Source organism: Topomyia yanbarensis, chromosome 2 (genome assembly GCF_030247195.1).
Source record: "Topomyia yanbarensis strain Yona2022 chromosome 2, ASM3024719v1, whole genome shotgun sequence".
NCBI classification, from domain to species: domain Eukaryota; kingdom Metazoa; phylum Arthropoda; class Insecta; order Diptera; family Culicidae; genus Topomyia; species Topomyia yanbarensis.
This window is the reverse complement of record NC_080671.1, coordinates 347,193,972-347,220,312: the sequence shown is the minus strand read 5'-3', so window position 1 is coordinate 347,220,312 and position 26,341 is coordinate 347,193,972. Positions and strand designations below refer to the sequence as shown.

General features: G+C 39.0%; 1 protein-coding gene across 3 annotated transcripts in view; it reads left to right on the top strand.

The window, feature by feature from the left end:
* Positions 1 to 26,341, top strand: part of LOC131684172 (uncharacterized) — a 925,699-nt gene that overhangs the window by 794,457 nt on the left and 104,901 nt on the right. For all 3 annotated transcript variants that reach the window (XM_058966816.1, XM_058966817.1, XM_058966818.1), the window contains 3 exons: positions 14,482 to 14,598; positions 14,762 to 14,942; positions 15,109 to 15,360. In XM_058966816.1, the coding sequence (XP_058822799.1) occupies positions 14,482 to 14,598; positions 14,762 to 14,942; positions 15,109 to 15,360 (550 nt within the window). The remainder of the gene's footprint in view (positions 1 to 14,481; positions 14,599 to 14,761; positions 14,943 to 15,108; positions 15,361 to 26,341) is intronic.

The window sequence follows — 26,341 nt, the reverse complement described above, 5'->3', positions numbered from 1 at the left end:
TTGCATACACAGAGGATGCAATGATCATTTATCACTCATCACCAGGGTAATGCGGATTAACTCGTGGAATCTACGGAATTTTCATAACTTCTTCAGAAGTCTACGGAAATTTAGTAAAAATAATATGTATTCAATCGAATTGCAAACGTGAATAATTTCTGGATCCTTAACAAATCACCAAATATTATCGAGACTTATAACTGAACTATTGTATTTTTGAACGATAGTATGACCGATCGTCGTTTACACTGACGAAGAATGTAAAACAAATATTGGAATAGTTTGTAAAACCAGAAATCTTTTTCAAATTTGAACGATATAAAATATTTTGCACGCAATTTGTAAAATCTGAATGATGGATGTTTTTGTAATGCATTACTGAAGGCGACTTCAAAAAGCTACCCATGCAAATTAGCGCTAGATTTTCATTCCAGAATCAGGTGTAAAATTTAACAGAATTAGATCTTAAATATAGTATCTTCTACACGGATACGATCCAATGCAACGAAGCAATGCCTCTCGATTTCAATGTTTTCTTCTTGGAAGATAAATTTTAGGTTTCGAAAACTTTCGAACTCACCATCAGTTTGTAAATTTCAAGGCAGCGCACGATTCAGTGAAACAAAACGAACTGTGACACTAGATAATGCTTGAACCTGATTTTCCGACAAACTGAACAGAGACCTCTCCACATTTTGAAAAAGTTTTAAAATATACATCGGTCAGCTCAAATTTTTGTTCTAGGTGTGAATTTAAGAACTTTCACCAAAAATGGCTTAATTTGGACATGATTTAGAGGTGTCTCCAATTAAAAATCGTATTTTTGCTATGTTTCTATAGGAAGACCACTTCAACTCTGATTTAATAGGCCCTACATGCACACATATCATCAAAGGTTGTTCCTTAGACATATCTTAACATGTTTTAACAGGTGAACATAGCTCTAATCGCAATAGAAAATTTGTTAACTGGATTATTATATAGAAAAGAAAATCAAAACCAAGACAAAATAGTACTAATTTACTAATAGGCGGCGTCGTCGGTAAAACATGATGATGAGTTATGTTCTACCATAGACCATGCGGTAGACTTGGGTGCAACGCCCAACTCCTACTCTGCAGAAGGCAAAGAATTCTTCACATTTCCTTTCGATCATGCCCATATGAGCCTGCCTAGTTCTAGTTTTCCGTTGTAAGTTTATAACTGATTCTCTCTAGAATACCTATCCATCTTTCAATTTCATTGCTTTCGTTTCTCTTAGTCTCAAATTTGCCGAAAATAGCCAACAAAATCGATACAGTAGAACCTTGCGGCAATTAAAACATAGTAACATAGTGGAATTAAATAGTATAAAACCTGTGTAAATTGTTACATACATTCCACTTCGCGTGTATATTGGGAAAGAAATAAAGACAATTGACTTTTGGGGTTTTGTCACAGGTTGTGTCGCAGTGCGCTGTTGTACGCTTCCGTGTCAACATCGTGGTTGCTGCCTTTATATTCGCAAACATCTGATTTCTTCCTTGCTTGTTACCCTTGCGAGTGTGAAATTCCTCGGTGCCGGTACGATGGCTGTAGATTTTGAGATACTTGACGCAGCTTTTGCCGATTTCAATTTTACCTGAGCAGCTGCTACAAATTTGGTAATTTTTATGTTAGGCCGTGTCTGAGAACGGTAAACAGAAGTATACCGTTTTTTCACAGAAGTGGCACATATTAGTTTGTGTTTGATATGATCAAAGAGTTCTCTGTACTATCGCATTATATTTTGTACTGCAGGGTCAGGTAGGAGAAAATGAATTGATCCGTCGACATTATTACATTCTTACCAAAAGGACGCGCAAGCGCGTTGGACTTATCACTATGCTCGACATCGCTAAAGTTAGATTGCATGTGGAAGGTGATCCCCGAGCCCCACGATAGCGATCATTTGCCTACCGCGATTTCAATTGCTAACGGTTCAAGACCATCAGAAACTATCAATGTCTCGTATGACCTCACGCGGAATATCGATTGGAGGAGTTACACGACCGCGATATCCGATAAAATCGAATCCAAGAACTTCCTCCGAAGAAAGAGTACAGGCTTTTGGCTGGCTTGATTCTCGACAGTGCGAATCAAGCTCAGACTGAACCGGCGCGAATACACATGGACGGTGTTCCACCCCGTGGTGTGACAAAGAGTGCTCAGAGCTGTATGCGGAGAAATCCACTGCATATAAGGCCTTTAGGGAAGACGGGTTTCCCGCTAGCTATCAGCAATACGCGTCGTTAGAAAGGCGAATGAAGAGTCTAATGAAAGACAAAAAACGCAGTTATTGGCGCCGGTTCGTCGACGGTTAACGAGAGAAACAACGATGAGCACTCTTTGGGGTACGGCTCGACATATGCGTAACCGAAACAGTACCAACGAGAACGTGGAATATTCACACCGCTGAATATTCGCTTTCGCCAAGAAGATCTGTCCGGACTCTGTCCCGGAACAGAAAACGTACTGCGCCGCGTCTCCTCACGATACCGCGAACGAAAGACCGTTTTCAATGGTGGAGTTCTTACTCGCTTTCTTATCGTGCAACAATAACGCCCCGGGGTTAGACAGAATCAAATTCAACTTGCTGAAAAATCTGCCTGACCCTGCGAACAGGCGCTTGTTGAATTTATTTAACAAGTTCCGCGAAGGCAACATTGCCCCTTATGACTGGAGGCAAGTGAAGGTCATCACCAATTCAAAACCAGGAAAACCAGCCTCCGACCACAACTCGTACCGGCCAATTGCAATGCTGTCCTGTATCCGAAAGTTGTTCGAGAGAATGATCCTACCCCGCCTCGATAATTGGGTTGAAGCAAATGGTTTACTGTTCAGATACACAATTTGGCTTCCGCAAAGGCAAAGGGACGAACGGTTGCCTTGAGTTGCTTTCTACAGAAATCCAAATGGCCTACGCTAACAAAGAGCAGATGGCATCAGTCTTCTTGGATATAAAGGGGGCTTTTAACTCAGTTTCTATCAATATTCTGTCCGAGAAGCTGCGCCAACATGGTCTTTCAACAATTTTAAATAACTTTTTGCTAAACCTGTTGTCTGAAAAGCACATGCACTTTTCGCATGGCGATTTAACAACATTGCGATTTAGCTACATGGGTCTTCCCCAGGACTCATGTCTAAGTCCCCTACTCTACTATTTTTACGTGAATGACGATTGTCTTGCCAATTCATGCACGCTAAGGCAACTTGGAGACAACGGGGTAGTCTCTGTTACAGGGCCCAAAGCTGCCGATTTGGACGGCGTCTCACGCTGTTGTGGGCAGAGAGTACTGAGAATTGTATGCGAAAAGGTCCTATAAGGACTTTTTGAACGTCGGATCGCCCGAATTTTTCAGAATATACGCGACGATAAGAACGCTATTAAAAGCTGAAAAAGCGGCTATTGGCACCGGCTCGTCGATGGATTAAGGAGAGAAACAATATTTCGACTGGTCACTAGGGCCTACGTTGTATATTCGATTCGGCTTTTCATCGGAATACACGGAACCAAGAATTTTTTTTTCGGGGATAATAGCATTCCATGTAGATCAACATTCTAAAGATAGGCGTTTCCCGATTAAATGATAATACTGTATATAAACGTAATGATTGTTCCTTAAACACACAAATTTATCTGACAGCAAAGATGCTCGCACTAAGCATCGTAGTGGGAATATCACCGTAACGTTCGTCAGATGATGAGAGCCATGAATAGCTTCCCTGCTAATTATTATGTCATTAGTGGTGAGGGTGATCATAAAAGTTATGCTGCAAACATTAACCCCCAAAATTTATGGTTTTATATGGGTAAAATATGGGAGTTCCTGAGTGCTTTATCTGCAAATTCTTACCAAGTTACTAGATACAACTATTAGTTTGAGTAATTTCACATTACTCCATTCCGGGTAATGAGAAAGGGGACACTTAGATCAGAATATATTCATAAAAAATCGAGTAGCTTCAACGAGTTTTTCAGTATTTCTTGTGAGAGGACGCTCGAAAATTGGCAAATGTCGTGGGACAATGGAAGCTTAGCAATCTTAAAGGTATCAACAAATCTTGGTTAAAGAGGATGGATGAAGGTCGTGACTTCCTTCGGGTCTTGTCCAATCATTATACGTTTAATGCGTATCTTCGGAGTATTGAGGTCGTGTAGAGTGGTCCCTGCACTTGTGGTGACGGTTATCGCGACATTAAACATGTTGTCTGGTCACGCGGCTAGTGCTCTTGCGCCAAATCTCCGTTAAACGAATCGTTTTGGCCTCGTTCCAGTCCGAGATGTGCTGGTTAACCTCTATCTCTCATATACATTTTTTAAACACGATAGATATCTTAATTTAGTCATCTCTTCTCTTTTGGTTGACATGCTGACAGCTACTTGGAAATATGATCCCAAGAGCTCCCAACGAATTCAAGGAGGGCAGCCACCGATCTGGTTCATGATTTCCTGTTTGCCAAAATGCTGCAAGTTTAATTTCCTTTCTTTCCTGTCATTGTGACAACGGACACGCCCTCTCCTTATACGGACTTGTCTACTGATGTTGGTATCAATCCCTCTTGTGTATGTCTTTTGTCTTCCTTGTAAAAAATCCTTCAAGTGTTTCTCCATGTGTCAATTTCCAATCAAATAATTGTTCTTGTCAAAAAATTACAAAATATGTATCTAACTGCATCCATTAGTCAGAATAAATTTGAGTATTTCTAACTGCATCTATTAGTCTGAATAAAATTGCATTATTTTTTGTATGTCGATCTGAACTTCTTGTTTTAACATGTAGATGTGTCAAAATGTATAAGTATAAATATAAAATATGATTTCAAATTTCAAATCAAATCTAATTATTATCCCATATTTTTTACAAATTTAAATTGTAAAGAAAAGAAGTTTATATCTGACTAAAAATATGAAATTAATGCACATCGAGAATTTCAGACGCATGCATCTTGTGCGCGAGACGCATACTTGGTTATTCTCCGATTTTGGTCTGTTACAAACTTTCGAGTGGGTAATTTCCTCCCTCAGCAATTTTCTAGTGAGTAGTACTACCCATAATACCCACGTATTCCGCCGGCCCTGAGCGTGAGCCGGCGCAACTCCAGCTTCTAGTAATAGGTGTAACGATCAATCAGGTTTTTACAATTAAATATCTCGGGATCTGGTTCGACTCTAAAGGTACCTGGGGATGTCATATTAGGTATCTGAAACAGAAATGCCAACAAAGGATCAATTTTCTCCGGACAATAACTGGAGCATGGTGGGGGCCCGCCCAGGAGACCTGATCAGGTTATACCAAACAACTGTATTGACCATGATGGAGTACGGTTGTTTCTGTTTCCGCTCCGCTGCGAACATACACTTCATCACACTGGAGAGAATCCAGTATCGTTGCTTGCGCATTGCCTTGAGTTGCATGCACTTGACCTTTTGGGAACTCTCATATCGATTACTCATCCGATGCGACATCTTGAGTCCGTTGAAAAATTCGAGAGGCTAGTCGACCTTAATTCTCAAACCCGATTTATTTACTTCGACTACATGGCACAGAGCATCAATCCTTCTTCATATAATCCCGACCGTGTCCCTTTCTTTGATACTTTTGATTCAACTGTATTCTTCGACACATCCATGAACGAAGAGACCCCTGGAATCCCGGATCTTATACGCCGACAAGTGATCCCTAATATATTTCATAATAAATTCCGAGAAATCGACTGCAACAAAGTGTTCTACACCGACGGAACCCGTTTGCCCGAAAGTTACATGTTCTGCTCTTCTCTCCATGTCATCATATACTCCCCCTTCTCTCCCCTGTTATTGATACAACTGCTGCTACACCGATGATGGAAATAAGCCCTCCTTTGAATATCTTAACCAAGCATAAGTCTCCTTCAAAAAAATCAAATTTGTATTCTGTATTCCTAGTTTTAAGATAGCTGTTAATTTTATTCTTAATTTAAACTATTGTCCCTCATCTTGTAAATAGAATTGTATCCCTAGTTTTAAGATATCTGTGAAATATTTCGTAAAAAATATTCCTTCCCTTTTGAATATCAAACTGGATTCCTTGTTTCAAAATTTTTCATAAGAGAAGATCTTTTACCCCCTCTCTTGTATATAGAACTGTATTTCTAGTCTTAAGATAGCTGTAAAATTCTTCCTCTCAATATAAAAAAATTATCTGAACATTGTAACCTCCTAGTTTTAAGTATTTAAAATGTAAAAGATAAAATAATTTGGCACCGCCAAGCTAACGCATTTAAGCCTATCAAATAAACGAACTGAATAAAAAAAATTAATGGTTTCGCCTGGACCAATTAGTTGAACGCAGTGAACGCTGAATGACTGACATGGTATAACTCGATAATGGTTACTTCCGTAAGTCTAACCTCCATTTTTACCTTCAGAGATGTTCCACATCACGTATGATCGGTGGTAATCATCGTATTTGACCGGAGCATCACTTCTTACTTCTGCAACTTTCTCATCTCGGCAGATTACTACGTCAAGTCATTTCATTCAAGGCTATAACTATTTTTGTCGTTCGCTTCGCACTGACCAAGTCAGAAGTATAAAGCACACTGAGTTTCGTATTCATTGTCTTTGGTGGTTGGAAATAGCAATCTTCTTCAACCCTTTCTTAATAATTTGTTAAAAAAAACGAGCTGAAGATTTGCTAAAAGTCGCGGAAAACATTTTAATCAATAGTTTTCGAAAAATTCCGGAAGGAATGGCAAGATACTTACCCCCGTCTTCCTCTTGGTATGTGCCTGTAACAGTGAGTGGTCGGACCGACAAACCTTCTCGAAGTGAATAGTGGACGTATTTCGGCTAACCATCTTGGTGAAAGTCACCCGATGTAAATCTTAAGGAACGTATGATTTTGTCCCATCATGTGTGACTAATGCTGAATGCAAGAGCTAGCAATACAAAATCTTTACTGACTGTAGCAGGAGTTCCTTGAAACGGTCAACCCCGTGAACATTCAGGCATGTCAAACTCAATTCGGTGACCGCACTGTCGATCTTAACTTTGCGTGCGGGTCCTTAGACACAGTATTCCTTCATAAGAATCTTGTCTCCAGCTTAAATGGGCGGTCTTTTGAAATTTCGGTTACGGTCGAATAGCGTTTTGGCTGGTCTTTCGAAATCCAAAAAAGGTTTTTTTTTTTTTTATTCATTTCGTTTATTTGATAGGCACAAATGCGTTAGCTTGGCGGTGCCAAATTCTTTTGTTTTTACATTTTTTATATTTTAAAACTAGGAGGTTACAATGTTGAAATATTTTTTTAAAAAAGAAAAATTTTACAGCTATCTTAAGACTAGAAATAAGATTCTATATACAAGAGAGGGGACGAAAGATTTTTTTTATGAAAAAATTTTAAAACAAGGAATTCAATAGTAATAATTTTTAGGAAATATTTACAGTTATCTTAAAACTAACAATATAGTTTGGTACATAAAAGGGGGAACAAATATTTATGAGAAAATTCGCAGGTGTTTTAAGACTAGGGATACAATACTATTTACAAGATGGGGGACAATAGTTTTAACAAAGAGGTAAAATTACAACTATCTTAAAACTAGGAATACAGAATACAAATTTGAACTTTTTTAGCGGAGACTAATGCTTGGTCAAGATATTCAGAGGGGGGCTGTAGAAGCAGTTGTATCAAGGACAGGGGAGAGAAAGCGTAGATGGTGACCGGGAGAGAAGAGCAAAACTTGCAACTTTCGCTCAAACGGGAGATCAGCGAAAGATTAGCGCCTCAGTCTAGTAGGTCGGATTGGCGGATGGTATTCTTCGGACCCGCGGGGAATCCTTCAAAAGTCATCGGACCTTGAGTCGCTCTCGCTTCAGTTTCCGTAGTGGTAAGTGCGACGGCGGTTACATAGTTGCAGTCTGGAGCTGATCGGTCCCACAAGGCAAGAAAAAGCTTCTAAAACGAGAAATAAAAAGAGAGGGGCTAAATTGGGATATTTGTCGTTTTTATGAAAGTATAAATAAGGGACATATAGGGGAAATCACGATTTGCCAGTATATCTCGGACTGGGACATTGGGTGGTCTACCTCGGGCCCGAAGGGAATCCTTTAACTGAGACCTGGCGTCCAAGTACCCGGCGCATACCCAGACAACGTGCTCGATGTCGTGATAGCCCTCGTCACAAGCGCACAGACTACTCTCCGCAAGCCCAATACGCCGCAGATGCGCATCCAAGGTGTAGTGGTTGGACATAAGTCGGGACATTACACGAATAAAATCCCGACCCACATCCATCCCCCTGAACCAAGGCTTCGTTGATACCTTTGGGATAATGGAATGTAGCCATCGTCCAAGTTCACCATTGCTCCACGAGGTTTGCCAACTGTTGAGTGTCCCCTGACGACAAATACTAAAAAATTCGTTGAAGCAGATTGGTCTTTCGTATATGTCACCATTTAATGCGCCCACCTTTGCTAATGAGTCGGCCTTTTCATTGCCCGGGATAGAGCAATGAGAGGGGACCCAAACAAAGGTAATTTGATAAGATTTTTCAGATAACGTACACAAGGACTCCCGTATCTTCCCCAGGAAATATGGGAATTGCTTTTTGGGCTTCATCGCACGAAGAGCCTCGATGGAGCTGAGGCTGTCCGAAATGATGAAGTAGTGATCTGTGGGCAGAGTGTCGATGATCCCAAGGGTGTACTGAATTGCAGCTAACTCTGCGACGTAAACTGAAGCGGGATCATTGAGCTTGAATGAAGCGGTGATAGTATTGTTGAAGATACCGAAGCCAGTGGACCCATCGAGATTTGATCCGTCAGTGTAAAACATTTTGTCGCAGTCGACTTCTCGGAATTTATTATAAAATATATTGGGGATCACTTGCGGGCGTATATGGTCCGGGATTCCACGAATCTCTTCCTTCATGGATGTGTCGAAGAATACAGTAGAATCAGAAGTATCTAGGAAACGAACACGGCTGGGAGTATATGAAGAAGGATTAATGCTCTGTGCCATGTAGTCGAAGTACAAGGCCATAAATCGGGTTTGAGAATTAAGCTCGACGAGCCTCTCGAAGTTTTCAATCACCAACGGGTTCAGAATGTCGCATCGGATGAGCAATCGATATGAGAGTTCCCAAAATCGATTTTTTAGCGGAAGAACGCCCGCCAGCACTTCGAGACTCATCGTATGGGTCGAGTGCATGCAACCCAAGGCAATGCGCAAGCAACGATACTGGATTCTCTCCAGTTTGATGAAGTGTATGTTCGCAGCGGAGCGGAAACAGAAACACCCGTACTCCATCACCGACAATATCGTTGTTTGGTATAACCTGATCAGGTCTCCTGGGTGAGCACCCCACCATGTTCCAGTTATTGTTCGGAGAAAATTGATCCTTTGTTGGCATTTCTGTTTCAGATACCTAATGTGACATCCCCAGGTACCTTTAGAGTCGAACCATACCCCGAGATATTTAAATGTGAAAACCTGATTGATCGTTACACCCATTAATAGAAGCTGGAGTTGCGCCGGCTCACGCTTCCTAGAAAAAACAACCAACTCAGTTTTCTCCGTGGAGAACTCAATACCCAGCTGAAGAGCCCAAGCAGACAAATTGTCCAAGGTATTTTGTAATGGTCCTTGCAAGTCGGCAGCTTTGGGCCCTGTAACAGAGACCACCCCGTCGTCTGCAAGTTGCCTTAGCGTGCATGAATTGGCAAGACAATCGTCAATGTCATTCACGTAGAAATTGTAGAGCAGGGGACTTAGACATGAGCCCTGGGGAAGACCCATGTAGCTAAATCGCGATGTTGTTAAATCGCCATGCGAAAAGTGCATGTGCTTTTCAGACAACAGGTTTAGCAAAAAGTTATTTAAAATTGGCGAAAGACCATGCTGGTGCAGCTTCTCTGACAGAATGTTGATAGAAACTGAGTCAAAAGCCCCCTTAATATCCAAGAAGACTGATGCCATTTGCTCTTTGTTAGCATAGGCCATTTGGATTTCTGTAGAAAGCAACGCAAGGCAATCGTTCGTCCCTTTGCCTTTGCGGAAGCCAAATTGTGTATCTGACAGTAAGCCATTTGCTTCAACCCAATTGTCGAGGCGAAACAAGATCATTTTCTCGAACAACTTCCGAATACAGGACAGCATTGCAATCGGCCGATATGAGTTGTGGTCGGAGGCTGGTTTTCCTGGTTTTTGGATGGCGATGACCTTCACTTGCCTCCAGTCATGAGGGACAATGTTACCCTTAAGAAACTTGTTAAATAAATTCAACAAGCGCCTTTTTGCAGTGTCAGGTAGATTCTTCAGCAAGTTGAATTTGATTCTGTCTAACCCTGGGGCGTTATTGTTGCATGATAAGAGAGCAAGTGAGAACTCCACCATCGAAAACGGTGTTTCGTTCGCGGTATCGTGAGGAGACGCGGCGCGGTACGTTTTCTGTACCGGGACAGAGTCCGGACAGATCTTCTTGGCGAAAGCAAATATCCAACGGTTTGAATATTCCACGTTCTCGTTGGTACTATTACGGTTACGCATACGTCGAGCCGTACCCCAAAGAGTGCTCATCGCTGTTTCTCTCGTTAACCCGTCGACGAACCGGCGCCAATAACTACGTTTTTTGGCTTTCATTAGACTCTTCATTCGCCTTTCTAACGACGCGTACTGTAGATAGCTAGCGGGTAACCCGTCTTCCCGGAAGGCCTTATATGCAGTGGACTTTTCCGCGTACAGCTCTGAGCACTCTTTATCCCACCACAGGGTGGGAGACCGTCCATGGGTATTCGCGCTGGGTACTGGTTTAGTCTGAGCTTGATTCGCACTGTCGAGAATCAAGCCAGCCAAAAACCTGTACTCTTCCTCCGGAGGAAGTTCTTGAGTGGATTCGATTTTAACGGATATCGCGGTCGCGTAACTCTTCCAATCAATGTTCCGTGTGAGGTCATACGATACATTGATTGTTTCCGATGGTCTTGAACCGTTAGCAATTGAAATCACGATAGGCAAATGGTCGCTACCGTGGGGATCAGGGATCACCTTCCACATGCAATCTAACTGTAGCGAAGTCGAGCATAGAGATAAATCCAACGCGCTTGCGCGTGCTGGTGGTGTAGGAATCCGCGTCATTTCTCCCGTGTTTAAGATGGTCATGTTGAAATTATCGCAAAGATCTTGGATTAATGTTGATCTATTATCATCATGAAGACAGCCCCATACCGTACCGTGCGAGTTAAAGTCTCCCAGAACTAGCCGCGGTGCCGGTAAGGATTCCGTGATATTACAAAGCGTTCGGTGCCCTACCGAGGCTCTAGGAGGAATGTAGATGGAAGCAATGCAAAGGTCTTTACCTTTGATTAAAACTTGACAAGCGACAATTTCAATGCCTGGTGTCGAAGGGAGGTTAATTCGGTTGAAAGAATAGCACTTTTTGATCCCCAAAAGTACTCCTCCATAGGGGTTTTCTCGATCCAGACGAATTATATTAAAGTCGTGGAAGTTGAGATTTATATCGGAAGTTAACCAAGTTTCACATAATGCGAAAGCATCACATTTTAAACTATTTAGTAAAAATTTAAAGGAATCGATTTTCGGGAGGATACTTCTGCTGTTCCACTGTAGAACAGTGATCGAATCGGTGACCTCGTTCGATGACTTAGCCATCGAAGGATACGATCGCAGCAAGGAGGGGCCATTTAGTAGTCAACTGCTTCAAAAATGTTTGCACTATAGGGAGAAAACGTATCAGAAGGCTTTTAAGAGGATCAGTAACATTGAAAGCTGTGAAAATTAAGTCCACTATGTCAGAAAATTTCATTAGTCCGCTACTGGACTGAGTATCTGTTTGAAAAAAGGGGACACTTGGGGTTTTTGGTGTCCCTGGAAGTGGTGGGTACTCCTTGTTAGAATTAATATTTCCAAGTCCTGGAGCAAATTGCTTCGGCTTTTGTGCATCACTTCCGTTGGATTTATTGATTGCGGTTGGCGCACTCTGAGTGGACGACACCTTGGCACCCTTACGAGGCAATGTAGGGGAGGCTAGATTTCTCCTCTTCCTGGATTCCCCTGGGTTAACCAATGATGTTCCCTCTTGTGGGTCGTCAGATTCTTGCTCAACGCCAGCCAAAAGAGCAAAGGAATTTTCGGAAGGGACAGATGGCGAAGCATTCTTTAGCATTTCTGCATAAGAGTGCCTCGAGCGATCCTTAAGGGAGCGCTTAATTTTATCCCCGCGCTGCTTGTACGCCGGGCATGACTTAAGAGCATGCGGAGGGCCCCCGCAGTAAATACACTTCTCAGTTTCTCCACCGCAAGCGTCATCCTCATGCTCTCCCTCGCATTTGCCGCACCGTTTTTTATTGCCACAATAAGTGGCTGTGTGGCCCAGTTGCTTGCAATTGCTGCAGTTCATTACCCGCGGTACAAATAGGCGAACAGGTAGGCGAACCTTATCCAGGAGGACATAGTTGGGAAGAGCAGATCCGGAGAAAGTCACCCGAATCGAGTCTGACGGAGAATAAGTTGTCTTATCATCTTCAGTTTTTGCGGAATACAATTGCTTGCATTCCAGAATTTTCACCTTTTGAAGTGAAGGGTCCTTAAAGCAGCCAACTCCGTACTTCAACAGGTCTTCGCACTTTAGACCCGGTTCGGCGACGACCCCATCGATCTCCACAACTCTACAAGGCACATACACTTTGAATTGCTTCGTAAAACGCTCGCTGCGAGCAATCTGGTTTGCCTGGTCGAGGTCATTTACTATAACGCGTATCTTATTAGCTCGAACACGTGTTATCTGAGCCACGGACGGGTAGTTGGCAGTCAGCTCCCGTGAGATTTCTAGAATATTGGGCGATTTCGTGTTGGGCCGGAAATACACCACCCAGGGTCCAGTCGAACTGGCTGGGTATGTTTTAATACGGGGAGGACTGGGGGAATCAGGGGAGGGAGTAATTTCGGGTTTATCCGGTATATCCATGGGAATATCATTCCCATCCAATGTTACTTCGCCCTCGGCCATTTAGGCACGAGGATAACACGTGGTGTAAACGAGAGATGAAACTTATATTCAGGGGAAAGGGCAGAAGTAGAGACCGATCGGGGAAAGGGAAATGAAAGAAAAAAAAAATACTTAGCTTATATAGCGGCGATTCCGGCTATTCTGGTATTCACTTCACCAGCCTGGGCACCGGCGAACAAAGACTGCCTCGAACAAAGGTTGACCTTCACTGACAATTTATTCTTGTTCACTTTATGCACAGCACCAGAAAACGAACTGCTTCGATCGAGAGCTCGGAGAGTTATGATTGATCCAAAAAAGGTTATAAATGGTTCGGCCGAGTTTGGTGGGTAAAGCTTCAAAAAGAAGAATCGGAGCTTCTGATGATCATCAAGTGGCTCTGTTTTGAGAGAGACAGAGAGAGAAGCAATTTTTGCATGTGTCTAGATCCGTACAAAATGGGAGCGTGAAGAATACAAATTGCAAGACAACTACCGATTTAATGAGCTGTTGTCACATAAATGTTCAAAAATCTTGAGAAGCAACAGTTCAGAAAAAATGTTTTCATTCCGTAGGCACAAAGATTGCGCGAAGAAGCCCATGTACCATGTTTTTGGAAAGACAGTATGCTAAGAAAACCACTTAACAAGAAACAAATGAATAGATTGTAAGTCAATGAGTTTTTGTTTGGTTTTATGTCATATGTTGTTTCATTTTTGTAAAACAAATTTTTTCGAATATACAGTGTCCCCTGAAGATGATACGACCCCCCTGCATCGAAACGTCGGAGTAATCAGAACATAATTTGTTTTTAATCCATATGCGACTGTTATCCAAATATTATATTAGCCATTCAAATACTTGAAATATCAATAAAAATCAAGTTGAAATCCAAGTATTTTTCAACTATAAGATATATAAAATTTACGACTGTAATTCTGGAAGAAAACCGAAACAAATAGAAAGTAACTAATATTCAGTAGCCAAAAACATACAATAAATTATTTTTTATTTTCGCAATAAGTTTTCAACCAATCATCAAACATTCATTGATGTTTGTTCCAAAAACCTACTCCATGTTGTAACCTAAATAAATATTCGGGGGTAATGGAAGGGTCGTGTTTTCGTATCTTAGTTTTATAGTTGTAACATTTAAACGAATACCCAAAGACAAACTTGAGCTTCTTATGTTATTAGACCATTTGTCCACCCCATTATTACTTAATTTAGCAATGGCAGAAAAGAAGTTTCGACTAATAATGACAATATTTTTGGCAAAATATTCATCGTAAAAACTTTCACTTCTCTCATAGAATCAGCTTTTGTCCTTTCTTATTGGTGAAACCATAAAAGTTTTTCCCAATTTGATTTTCTTTCTGATTACGGCTCCCGTCAAGTTAACCTAGGCACATACAATAAAGCCATAATATTTATCCTTTTTTGCACTCTGCTCTTTTCTCTTCCTTTCAGCCACATCACACGCACCGCAGGATGGCTGCCACCAATCGAGAACTGGGTACAAACGATCGACCTGCCGTACGGCTGGGAAAAAGCGGTCGACCTGAAAGGCCAACCATACTACATCAAGTAAGTGGCAATCCGATAAAAGCTCACCCCTTTCTCTCGCAGGACCCAAAATTAGGTCCCGAATTTATGAGATGATGTTTATTATACAAGTGCGCTACGGTCTAGGTCTAGGTTCTTATTATACTCTCTTCCTCTGCTTTTTCTCCTTCCTTCCAACCAACAGCCATCTGAACAAAACCACCACCTACGAGGAACCGGAGCGGTATCACTACAATGACTCCCCGCCGGAACCGCGACTGGTGGTGCTCCATCGGAGTCCCACGCTGGGCTTCGGCTTCGTGGCAGGAAGCGAAAAACCTGTGATTGTTCGGTTTGTGACCGAGGGCGGACCTAGTGTAAATAAGGTGGGTACATTTTTTTTACCAATGGCTAAATATAGAATCAAACTGCCATCGCCTAAATAGTATGTTTGACTACGCCATTTTTGCTTAAAATTAACCTAGATTAGGGCATGCAAATTACTACTCACGGTTCGACGAATAAAGTAACACTCGACTTTCCTCCTCTCAGCTGGAACCCGGTGACCAAATATTAGCTGTAAACGGCGAGGACGTCAAGGACGCACCCCGCGACCATGTGATACAATTAGTTAGAAATTGCGAAAATTCCGTAACGCTGCTGGTCTGCCAGCCGCAGCTGTACAACGCCGTCGGTCGCAAGTCTACGCTGCTCTCGGCCGGCAAGAAGGCTAAGCTGAAATCACGCCCCACCCGCGTGCGGTTCGCCGAAAGCGTGTGCGTTAATGGGGCACCGCTGTTTCCGGTAAGTCCCTATTCTAGTTATAGATGTATATGTATTTGAATTCAAATTCCAGAGAATACCGGGGCACTTTTATGATTCCGGTTGCCCCGGGAGTTGTGATTTAGGGAAATCGGAAGCAATGAAGAAATACAAATTCCGGAACGAATGTATATTTAGGTAGGTGTGCGGTGTTAATTTATTGTTTCACAAACACGATTCCCTAGTTCTTTATTTTGTTCGAATCGGGAAAGTACCCAGCAATGAAATATATGCTGGTGCAATAATCGGTAAATCAAACATTCAATTAATTCTAGCTGAAATGCGCGCTAATTAAAATTTTATGCTGCTACAATAAAGCGAAAGGATGTAAAAATAATTACCTTGCTACAATGACTAATTAGTAGGTACAATCACCATTCATTATTTGGGGTCGTTTAGAACACGCAGCTGGTGGTTGGTTGGTGATAGCTCATCCTCAACGTTGATGCGATAACGGAAAAAGTGTATGGATGTATTAAATTATAGTTAAATTAAATGTAATATTTGAGGGATTCCATGAGAAACCGGCCGACCGCAAAATATGACCATCGTCGATTCGAACGAAACTTTGCAGGTGTGTTCGCTGTATGAATCTCCATGATATTCTCTGGCAATTGGAATATTTTGATACAAGAGTAATTTTTCAAAAGGGCGTAAACGTTTCTACGTGTATGAATTTCAAAATTTTTTTGTTCGATTACTGTATTTTATACAGCAAAACTATCTGAGAACAAGTTACAGGGAATGAATACTTCTGTCCGAAAATAATATACACTGAAAAAAATTTTGTGTCATTTTTCCAAAAAACAAAAATTTATGATAAAAATTTAAATTGCGAAAAAACCTATTTTTTTAAATTTTTTGTATTTTGTTACCAAAAACCTAAAGAGAAAAGAAACATTTTGATTGTGATTGCATGATGGAGAAAAAATCGGTAAAAAGTTTTTCTAACAATAACTTCGTAAATGTTTTTAAATTTCATACTAATTGACATACAAAATTGTAATTTTATTACAGAATATAATTCTAAGCACCATTTAAAATCAAAATGCATTTAACAAAAATCATCCAAATTGCGATAGTTTTCGAGATATTTGAAATTTTGCTACTTCAAAAACAATTAATTCGTGTAATTATGCTCTTTTTAAAAGTTATTCGCGTTACCCCATCAAAAAATGTCAAAAATTTAATGTTTATCATTTTAAAGACGTAAAAGCAACTTTTCTAGTGTATTTGAATCCTGGAGAAGCCTTCAATAAAAAAGTTTTCCTAACAACAACTTTTGACATTTTTTTATAATTCTTACTATTTGCAGTCAAAAATACAATTTTCTTTTTGAATATGATTCTAAACGCCATTTTAAATCGAAATGCTCTTAACAAAAATTTTCTAAAATGTAGTAGTTCTCGAGATATTTTAACTTTTGTTTTAACAAAACAATTTTTTTGTTTTATTACGACCTTTTCATAAGTTAGTCGCGTTTCTCCATCAACAATAATAGGTTTTTCAAAAGGCCCGTAAACTTTCGTGCAACTTTCTCTTTGACATCAAGGCGATATTGTAAAACATTTGAAAGTTACATGAAAGCAACCAAAATATATTTCAACCATAGGGTCTGTTGATTAAACTATATAGCTGAATCATATGTTGGTTGTTTTCATGTAACTTTAAATTATTTCACAATATCGCCTTGATGTCAAAGAGAAAGTTGCAGGAAAGTTTACGAGCCTTTTGAAAAACCTATTATTGTTGATGGAGAAACGCGACTAACTTATGAAAAGGTCGTAATAAAACAAAATAATTGTGTTGTTGAAACAAAAGTTAAAATATCTCGAGAACTACTACATTTTAGAAAATTTTTGTTAAGAGCATTTCGATTTAAAATGGCGTTTAGAATCATATTCAAAAAGGAAATTGTATTTTTGACTGCAAATAGTAAGAATTATAAAAAAATGTCAAAAGTTGTTATTAGGAAAACTTTTTTATTGAAAGCTTCTCCAGGATCCAAATACACTAAAAAAGTTGCTTTTACGTCTTTAAAACGATAAACATTAAATTTTTGACATTTTTTGATGGGGTAACGCGAATAACTTTTAAAAAGAGCATAATTACACGAATTAATTGTTTTTGAAGGAGCAAAATTTCAAATATCTCGAAAACTATCGCATTTTGGAATATTTTTGTTAAATGCATTTTGATTTTAAATGGTGCTTAGAATTATATTCTGTAATAGAATTACAATTTTGTATGTCTATTAGTATGAAATTTAAAAACATGTACGATGTTATTGTTAGGAAAACTTTTTTACCGATTTTTTCTCCATCATGCAATCACATTCAAAATGATTCTTTTCTCTTTAGGTTTTTGGTAACAAAATATAAAAAATTAAAAAAATGGGTTTTTTCGCAATTTAAATTTTTATCATAAATTTTTGTTTTTTTTTGAAAAATGACAACATTTTTTTCAGTGTATATTTTTTTCAGATAGAAGTATTCATTCCCTGTAACTCGTTCTCAGATAGTTTTGCTGTATAAAATACAGTAATCGAACAAAAAAAATGAAATTCATACACGTAGAAACGTTTACGCCCTTTTGAAAAGTTGCTCTTGAATCAAAATAATCTTATTACCTGTGGAAAATATTTAGTCTTGCATGACGGTGAAATGTGCTTCAACTTTTGATATAGAATATATCAAGATCTGAAATCTCTGAGTCAGAATAAGTAAACAAAAATTACTGTGGTAAAGTTGTTTTTTGTCTCTTTCCAATCCGCACTGGACTCTCGGAATTGTATGTAGAAAAGGCACTCAGGAGCGTAGTCTTGAAACAAAAGATGATTCCGATTGTTGAATTCAACGCAATTGCACATTTCAAATAAATTGCAAAAATGTTCTTCCATAAACTCTAGCCTACAATCGAATGATGTACAAATCTGTATGAATCATCGCTATGCAGTCTAAGGCATAGGCTGTAGAAACATTTACCACGCTTATGCAATAAAATTGGACTAAACCGTTTTGCGCATTAAGGGCACAAGACTTAATATAAATTAAGTTTTGCTTTTTTGTGTTTCGAATTCATCTCGTCAGTAACTAGCACCATCTGGGTGTCTTTGCTAGATTTGCCTCCCGGGACATCACTCGGGACATGTGGCTTTAGGCTTTCACATATGTCGTGTGAACTGTTTGGCATTTTTTGTGTCTAACTAGTGCTAATTTGGGTACTAGTTTAGATACATCGTCTAACTAGACACCCAGATGGTGGTAGTTACTGACGAGATGATTTCGAAACACAAAAAAGCAAAACTTAATTTACCACCCTTGCTTGCCGCGCTTTCATTCATTATCGCTTGAGAATGCTACAAAAGCTGCAACAGACATGTTCATCCATGCAGAGTCACGGCAAGGCAAGCTGTTTACGCCTTCAGTTCGTTGTTCTAAATTCGTGCGCGCGACGTTCGACGTGGAATAACTAAGGGTGACAATAATCGAATTTTTTCTTCATCACTAAAAATGAGGCTCCACTTATTAATGGACTTCAAACCCATCGCTGAGTGATGGAAAATAATTATCAGAGAGGGACAGAATTGAAGTCACTGTTGACTACGTCCCGCCGTTAGCTAAATCTACCTCAGTTGATTTAATCTACTGCGTGCCGCTTCGATGCCGCTGTATCGAAATACACCCCACCATGTCTACTCGGGGGAGGCGCTAAACTAAATTGAACAAATTAATACTAATTTTTTGCTAAAAGGTGTCCGACATCAAATTGCATCACGAAAAATACGCTGTAAAAAATTACCTAGTGGACCGATTCTTTTCAATCTTTCAGTCAGTAAAATGTAACCCATTAAGCTTTTGGCATATTTATTTCATTCAACTCCAATAGCATGATCGTACGCTCGCACCTTATGCCTAGCTCCACTCATTAGGTTCTGTACAACATTTGGCTGCAGCTCCTTCTGTACGGAAACCAACATTTTCTTCATGTCTTTCTCAAATTCGACCTCCTTGGGATGCTTCCGTAATGCCTGCTTCATAATTTCCTAGCATTTTTCGCTGGGCCTTAGTTCCGATGCGCTTGGGGGGCTCATGTTCTTGGGTATGAAAGTGGTTTCGTACCACTCCAGGAAAACATTTAAATAGTGCCACGAAGCCAGATCCAGCCATCGCAAATCCACGGCCAAAATTATTTAACATGTTTTTAAGCTTTTTCATATGATAACAAGTGATGAAAAATGGGTTTTCATGGGTTTAGACAATTTAAGACCAAAATATGAAAATATTAAACCTCCTTGCAATGTGATGCAAAGCAGAAAATAAACGAATTCCACGAGCATTATTATTTTTCAATGTAAACGTGTTTTTAAAATAATCTATCTGTTTGAGGTAACCTCGCATTGAGATTTAGTCTGTTTCAATTATCTTCATAAATTGAAACTTTTTGTTTCAAGTTCATATGTTTATTTTGCTTTTCTGGTTTTAAAAGTAGAAAAAATATTCAAGTTTTTGTTAATTCGGTAATAGAAATCTATCCAAGTTATTATCGTATTCGATCTGGATTATTCACGTTAACACTTGAAATTCGGAGTCAAGTAACTCGAATGAGAAGATTGCATAATTTTGTTGATGCTTCGTTTACGTTTCCAAGGCAACTTGTGTACGTAACGTTTCATATTGCAAGGTTAGTGGAAGTTAAATTTCATACTCTTTTATATGGCTGCCGTGGTCATAATAGCTCAATTTGGTTAATGGACGCAATCTAACAAAAATAATATGGGGGACTCAATCAAATCATACTTGTCATACAAACTTGAGCTTGAGCTTGTGCGACCACCCCTGGCCGCTACTCCATTATCGATCTGGACTAGCTGAAGTTGCACAGGGAATAAGTAGATAGTTATGCTTGGGAGTAACGAAACATCTTTCAATGTGCAACTCCTGGTAACTCCTGGACCCTAACGGAGATCACTCACTTTTCTCAGAAGCGATAATGTGCTAGCAAAAAATCATTGCAACAAAATCACCGCCTGTGATCACGGCCTGATTATGATTTTTTTTGATCAGGATTATAAAGTTGAGAAAATCAGGTACAATAGAAAAGATGCAAAATCGGGGTTGATGGTATTGTACATGATTATTGTAAGAAACTCCTTATGATGATGATTTGGCCAAATGATTTTGGGAGTGAGAGTGATCCAGCATACATGTAGGGATGCAAAATAATCCAAATGCTAACGATTTCAGCTTTTCGGGAATGTGTTTTATATTGAAGGACAAGTTGTTGGTAGTTGAACATCAATAGTTTTGAACATTTTCAATGCACAGGGGGGTCCGCCGATGTGCCAAAATGGAATTTTTTCAACTTTTCGGGAAAGTGTTTTATATTGAAAGGCAAGTTGAGGGCTTTTGAAAATCAATAGTTTTGAACATTTTCAATGCACAGGGGGGTCCGCCGATGCGTTAAAATTGATTTTTTCAACTTTTCGGGAAAGTGTTTTATATTGAAGGACAAGTTGTTGGTAGTTCAAAATCAATAGTTTTGGACATTTTCAATGCACAGGGGGGTCCGCCGATGTGTTAAAATTGATTTTTTTCAACTTTTCGGGAAAGTGTTTTATATTGATGGACAAGTTGTTGGTTTCAATGCACAGGGGGTCCGCCGATGTGCCAAAATTGAATTTTTTTGGAAAATTCTTTTGTTTATTTCTTTCTTTTTATAAATATGACAAAATCGTCAAAAGCTGACAAAATTGGGGATAAACAAAATCGGGGGCTGATAAAGGTCTTTTCTTTGTCTACAATAATTTAAGGCTAAAGATTGCGTTATCCATTTTTTATTTTTCGAGCAATTCAAAATTGTTCAAGTTACTTAGGAAAGTTAATAAAGTTAAGACCCGATTTTATTAGCTCCCGATTTTGTCTACCCAGATTTTATCAGCTTTTTAACCCGATTTTGTCAGCCCCTGATTTTATCAGCTTTTTAACCCGTTTTTGTCAACCTCATATTAACATACGTTTGATAAGCTCTAGCAAACGAACCAAGTCCAATTCGTGCAAATCCTTTCTTGAGCATATTTTCCGTGCCTTAGAGTTTTTTTTTAATTTTGTGCTGGAAGACCTCCTTAAGTGAAATTTATACAAAATCAGAAAAAGTTATAAGCCTATGTTTAGGGACTATAGAAGAATACATTAACAGCTTCGGTTTATCATAGTAAATTAAGTGTTTATTATAGTAAATTAAGAGTAAAAACGAAATTAAATTTTGTTTTGCTATTGTTAGGATTATATTGTTTTGTATACAGAGCTGCGTTAAATAAATTTAAGTGTTGGATACGTTGTACATAAAAACGTATTGACTCCAAAAATACGTCTGTTGAACTTTTTTTTCATAACTAGTTCGTCGGGATAATGACGGATATAAATTTTTTTGTAATTATCTTTGTTTTTGGAACGAGTTTGACGAGTGGGTTTTGAAATACCGTCATCGGTGATTACTTTACGCCAAAAATAGAACGTTTTGTACATTACACTCAAGAACTACGATCACGCAACTTCAAATTTGAAACTGTTCGATGTTTTACATATGGCACAAGTACCTCCAAAGTCATTGAAAAGAACTTTTGGAAAATCAAGATTGAATGTGAGATCTAAAGAGCTAAAATTGGCGTAAAGTCACCCCCACAAGGGGGCTACTTTACGCCAAATTTTTTTTTTCACAAAATCATGTTAACTCCTTGATTTATTGTTATGGATTATGCTCGTTATTTATGTGTGAAAGCAAATGAATGTAGTGCTCGTAAAAATAAAAGGATGTGTTCAAAAACTGCGTACCACGCATCCAATAACCTTGTTTTGGAGAGTCGATAAGTCCTACAATGAAAAAAAGCAAGCCGAGAAAAAAAGCTCTACATGATATACTTGATATCGATGATATTGAGCCTTAAGAATTAGACCACCTTGTTTTAGTATTTTTCTAAAAGTAGTTTTAATTGTGTTACGGAGTGCAAAGGCTTTTCCAACAGAAACGTTTTAATGGTCAGGTCAGTTCGGGAAATATTTTTTAGAGGTGCGCCGCCTCTAATTTTTACCTACAATCGGCGGCGGCGAGGCGCACGCCTCTAATATTTTTTCTTTCTTTTTAATAAATCGAAGCAATTAAAATATTCTTCTATCGTCCCTAGACAATCTCTAATTCTAATCCTTTCGGATTATTTCGGAAAAATTTCCCTTAAGGGGGTCTTCCAGCGCAAAATTTAAAATAAATGATTTTTTGGTTTTTGCTAATTTTGCATCTCTAAGACAAGAAAAATATGCTCCAGAAAGGATTTACTATTTTGCCAATTATACAACCTCGTCCTTCACATAGTGAAAAAATCATCTTTTTAAAAACAAATCTACTTTGAAAATTTGTTCTGTCTCCTTTGCCTAAACATTTATCAAAAGCCCCTACTGTTTAATATTTGTAATACATTGACAGACCCCAAGCTCATTTAAAATGTCAACAATTGATTTTTACCTGCCAACAACTTGCCCTTCACTATAAAACACTCCCAAAAAGTTGAAATCATTCCCAATTAGATACTTCGACAGAGCCTCCTGTTAATTGAAAACGTCCAAAACTATTGTTTTTAACAGCCCTCAACTTGCCCTTTAATATAAAACACTCCCAAAAAGTTGAACAAAAAATCCATTTTGATGCATCGGCGGACCCCCCTGTGCATTGAAAATGTCCAAAACTATTGATTTTCAACAGCCCTCAACTTGCCTTTCAATATAAAACACTTTCCCAAAAAGTTGAAAAAAAATCAATTTTGACACATGGGCGGACTCCCCTGTGCATTGGAAATGTCCAAAACTATTGATTTTCAACAGCCCTCAACTTGCCTTTCAATATAAAACACTTTCCCAAAAAGTTGAAAAAAATTCCATTTTGATGCATCGGCGGACCCCCCTGTGCATTGAAAATGTTCAAAACTATTGATTTTCAACAGCCCTCAACTTGCCTTTCAATATAAAACACTTTCCCAAAAAATCGAAAATAATTCAATTTTGACACATCGGCGGACACCCCTGTGCATTGAAAATGTCCAAAACTATTGTTTTCAACAGCCCTCAACTTGCCTTTCAATATAAAACACTCCCAAAAACTTGAAAAAAAATCCATTTTGATGCATCGGCGGACCCCCTGTGCATTGAAAATGTTCAAAACTATTGATTTTCAACAGCCCTCAACTTGCCTTTCAATATAAAACACTTTCCCAAAAACATTCAGTTTGGCTCATTGACACCCCTAACATATCCATAATGTTCGAAAATAGATAATGATCATTGATCCAAGAATTAAATAAAATCGCAATCATGGCTGATAATGCTCACTTGTGATTTTTTCCGAATTGCTCGCTGCAGATAGAATCATGCCGTGATCACCCTCTCAATTATCAAGTCCAACCACAGATCAAAATCACCACTGATAGAGGGTAAGAAAAAATCGGTAGTGATTTTGGTGAGATGATCTTTTGATAGTTAAGAGAGTGATCACGGCATGATTTTATCGGCAGTGAGAATTTTCGAAAAAATCATAAGCGATAATTATCAGCCATGATTGCGGTTTGATTTTTTTTTTTTTTGATTATGATTTTCCCAGCACTGCCGATACTTGCTTTTGCTAGAGGCCGAATACTTCACAAGTATCACGGGAGGAGGATATTTGTTAGTAAGTATAGAAGTTGGATTCTACTTCTTCTTTACCGACACCAGAGAGGTGACACTTCTGGACTAGATGTAGATCCATCAACTCATGGACTTACTTCCCTTCCGAAGGACACAGATTTTTTGACCTCAGAAAAATCTCAATGACCTTGGCTGAAATTGAACGCAGGCCAACTGAATTGAGTGGCGGTCACACTTACCACTCAAGCAGCGGCGCCGTCTCAAATTATTCTTTTCATATAAGATCTTTTAAATAGCTCCAATACTGATTTTTTAATTGTATTCTCTTAAATTTTACATTTTCAAACAGCTGTAAAAAACGAATGGGATTAATTGGGAATGTTTTCTTCGTGGAACCGTGAGGGGACACTCCAAATAATCTTCTCTTTTGACAGATTTACCCGACATTGCCCGACAAGGTACTTTTTTACTAACGAATATGTGGAAAATTGAAAAAAGTGAGCATATATAAAACCTACCCAAAAATGACAAAGAAAAGGTAAAATTGACCCCAATTGATTGTAGTTACTGGAGTTTGCTATGAAAAGCACGATTTTAATTTATATATTGACTTTGGAGAATTAGTTTTTGAGCAATCTGAAAAATTACACGCTTTCAAGTTAATAAAATGTGTAAAAAATCACTGATTTCAAATTATTGCATACTAAAATTATCAAACGAAAACGCTTTTCTTTTTAAGCGAAACGTTAGAGTATGTTTCGAAGAACAATTTAAGCTGAAAATATGGACAAATAAACAAAAACAATATTTTTTCTATTTTGGACAGGATTTGAAGTTAGTTACGCCTATGTGCATCGTAGGGCCCTCGTGCTACTTCAACAGAGGAAGTTTCTCTTCCTTTCCTCCGGAATATCTGACTTGTGCTGGGCGGTGAAGAACAGTAACCCCGGAAGCTGCCGAAAGTCCGCCTTGACGTAAGTCTTATCATCTAGGATGTGAAAATCAAGCTTCGTCAGCATCTGGGTGCCTTCTTCACTTTGCACGTATGCAGTTCCTCCCGATCCTTGCCTCCCTTTTCGGGTGACGCCATTTTTTCCAATTGTCGAAAAACGCATAGCGATAAAAATACAGTGAAAACAATACACTCTAAACTACCTCTACCCAAATTTTCTAGAGAAAATTTCTAATGGGTTAATTTTTACAGCATTTTTTCCGCGATGCAATTTGATGTGGGACACACTTTATTTATCGCATCCTTATACCCACACATTGAATTATATTTTGAGCTTAAACCCAGACTTTTTTTGCTGTATCGATTTTGTTGGCTATTTTCGGCAAATTTGAGACTAAGAGAAACGAAAGCAATGAAATTGAAAGACGGATAGGTATTCTAGAGCGAATCAGTTATAAACTTAGAACGGAAAACTAGAACTAGGCAGGCTCATATGGGCATGATCGAAAGGAAATGTGAAGAATTCTTTGCCTTCTGCAGAGTAGAAGTTGGGCGTTTCACCCAAGTCTACCGCATGGTCTATGGTAGAACATGATGATGAGTTATGTTCTACCATAGACCATGCGGTAGACTTGGGTGAAACGCCCAACTCCTACTCTGCAGAAGGCAAAGAATTCTTCACATTTCCTTTCGATCATGCCCATATGAGCCTGCCTAGTTCTAGTTTTCCGTTCTAAGTTTATAACTGATTCGCTCTAGAATACCTATCCGTCTTTCAATTTCATTGCTTTCGTTTCTCTTAGTCTCAAATTTGCCGAAAATAGCCAACAAAATCGATACAGTAGAACCTTGCGGCAATTAAAACATAGTAACATACCAGATTTTTTTTGTTGGGAGAAACTTTGCCACTGCGACCGCTATTCAGGTTGTCTTTTGTTGCTGCCCCTGTTTGCTCTACATGTTACGAATTGCCCGAATCCAATGTAGTTGGAAGCGAGTTGTATGTTTGTTCACATGTGTAAACCTAAACTTAAAAATAGTGAACAAAAAAACTTATAACTAGGTGAAAATTGTGCTAGCAATATAAATGCTTATGTTACTATGTTATTATCTGATTAGGTCAAAATAGATACGAGACGCATTCGGTTGACTAATTTACTGCAAACTAGTGCTAGCAGAAGGTAAGAAGATCCTCATGATTCGTGCTCAACATATATTAACGATGATTATGATATGTGCAGGAAATAGTTGTTCGGAACAGACCGTGTTGCCAGTTTATTTGAATCCAAGCTAGACCACTAAAAGTATAAAGCAGAAAATGAAAATGAAATTATTCCGT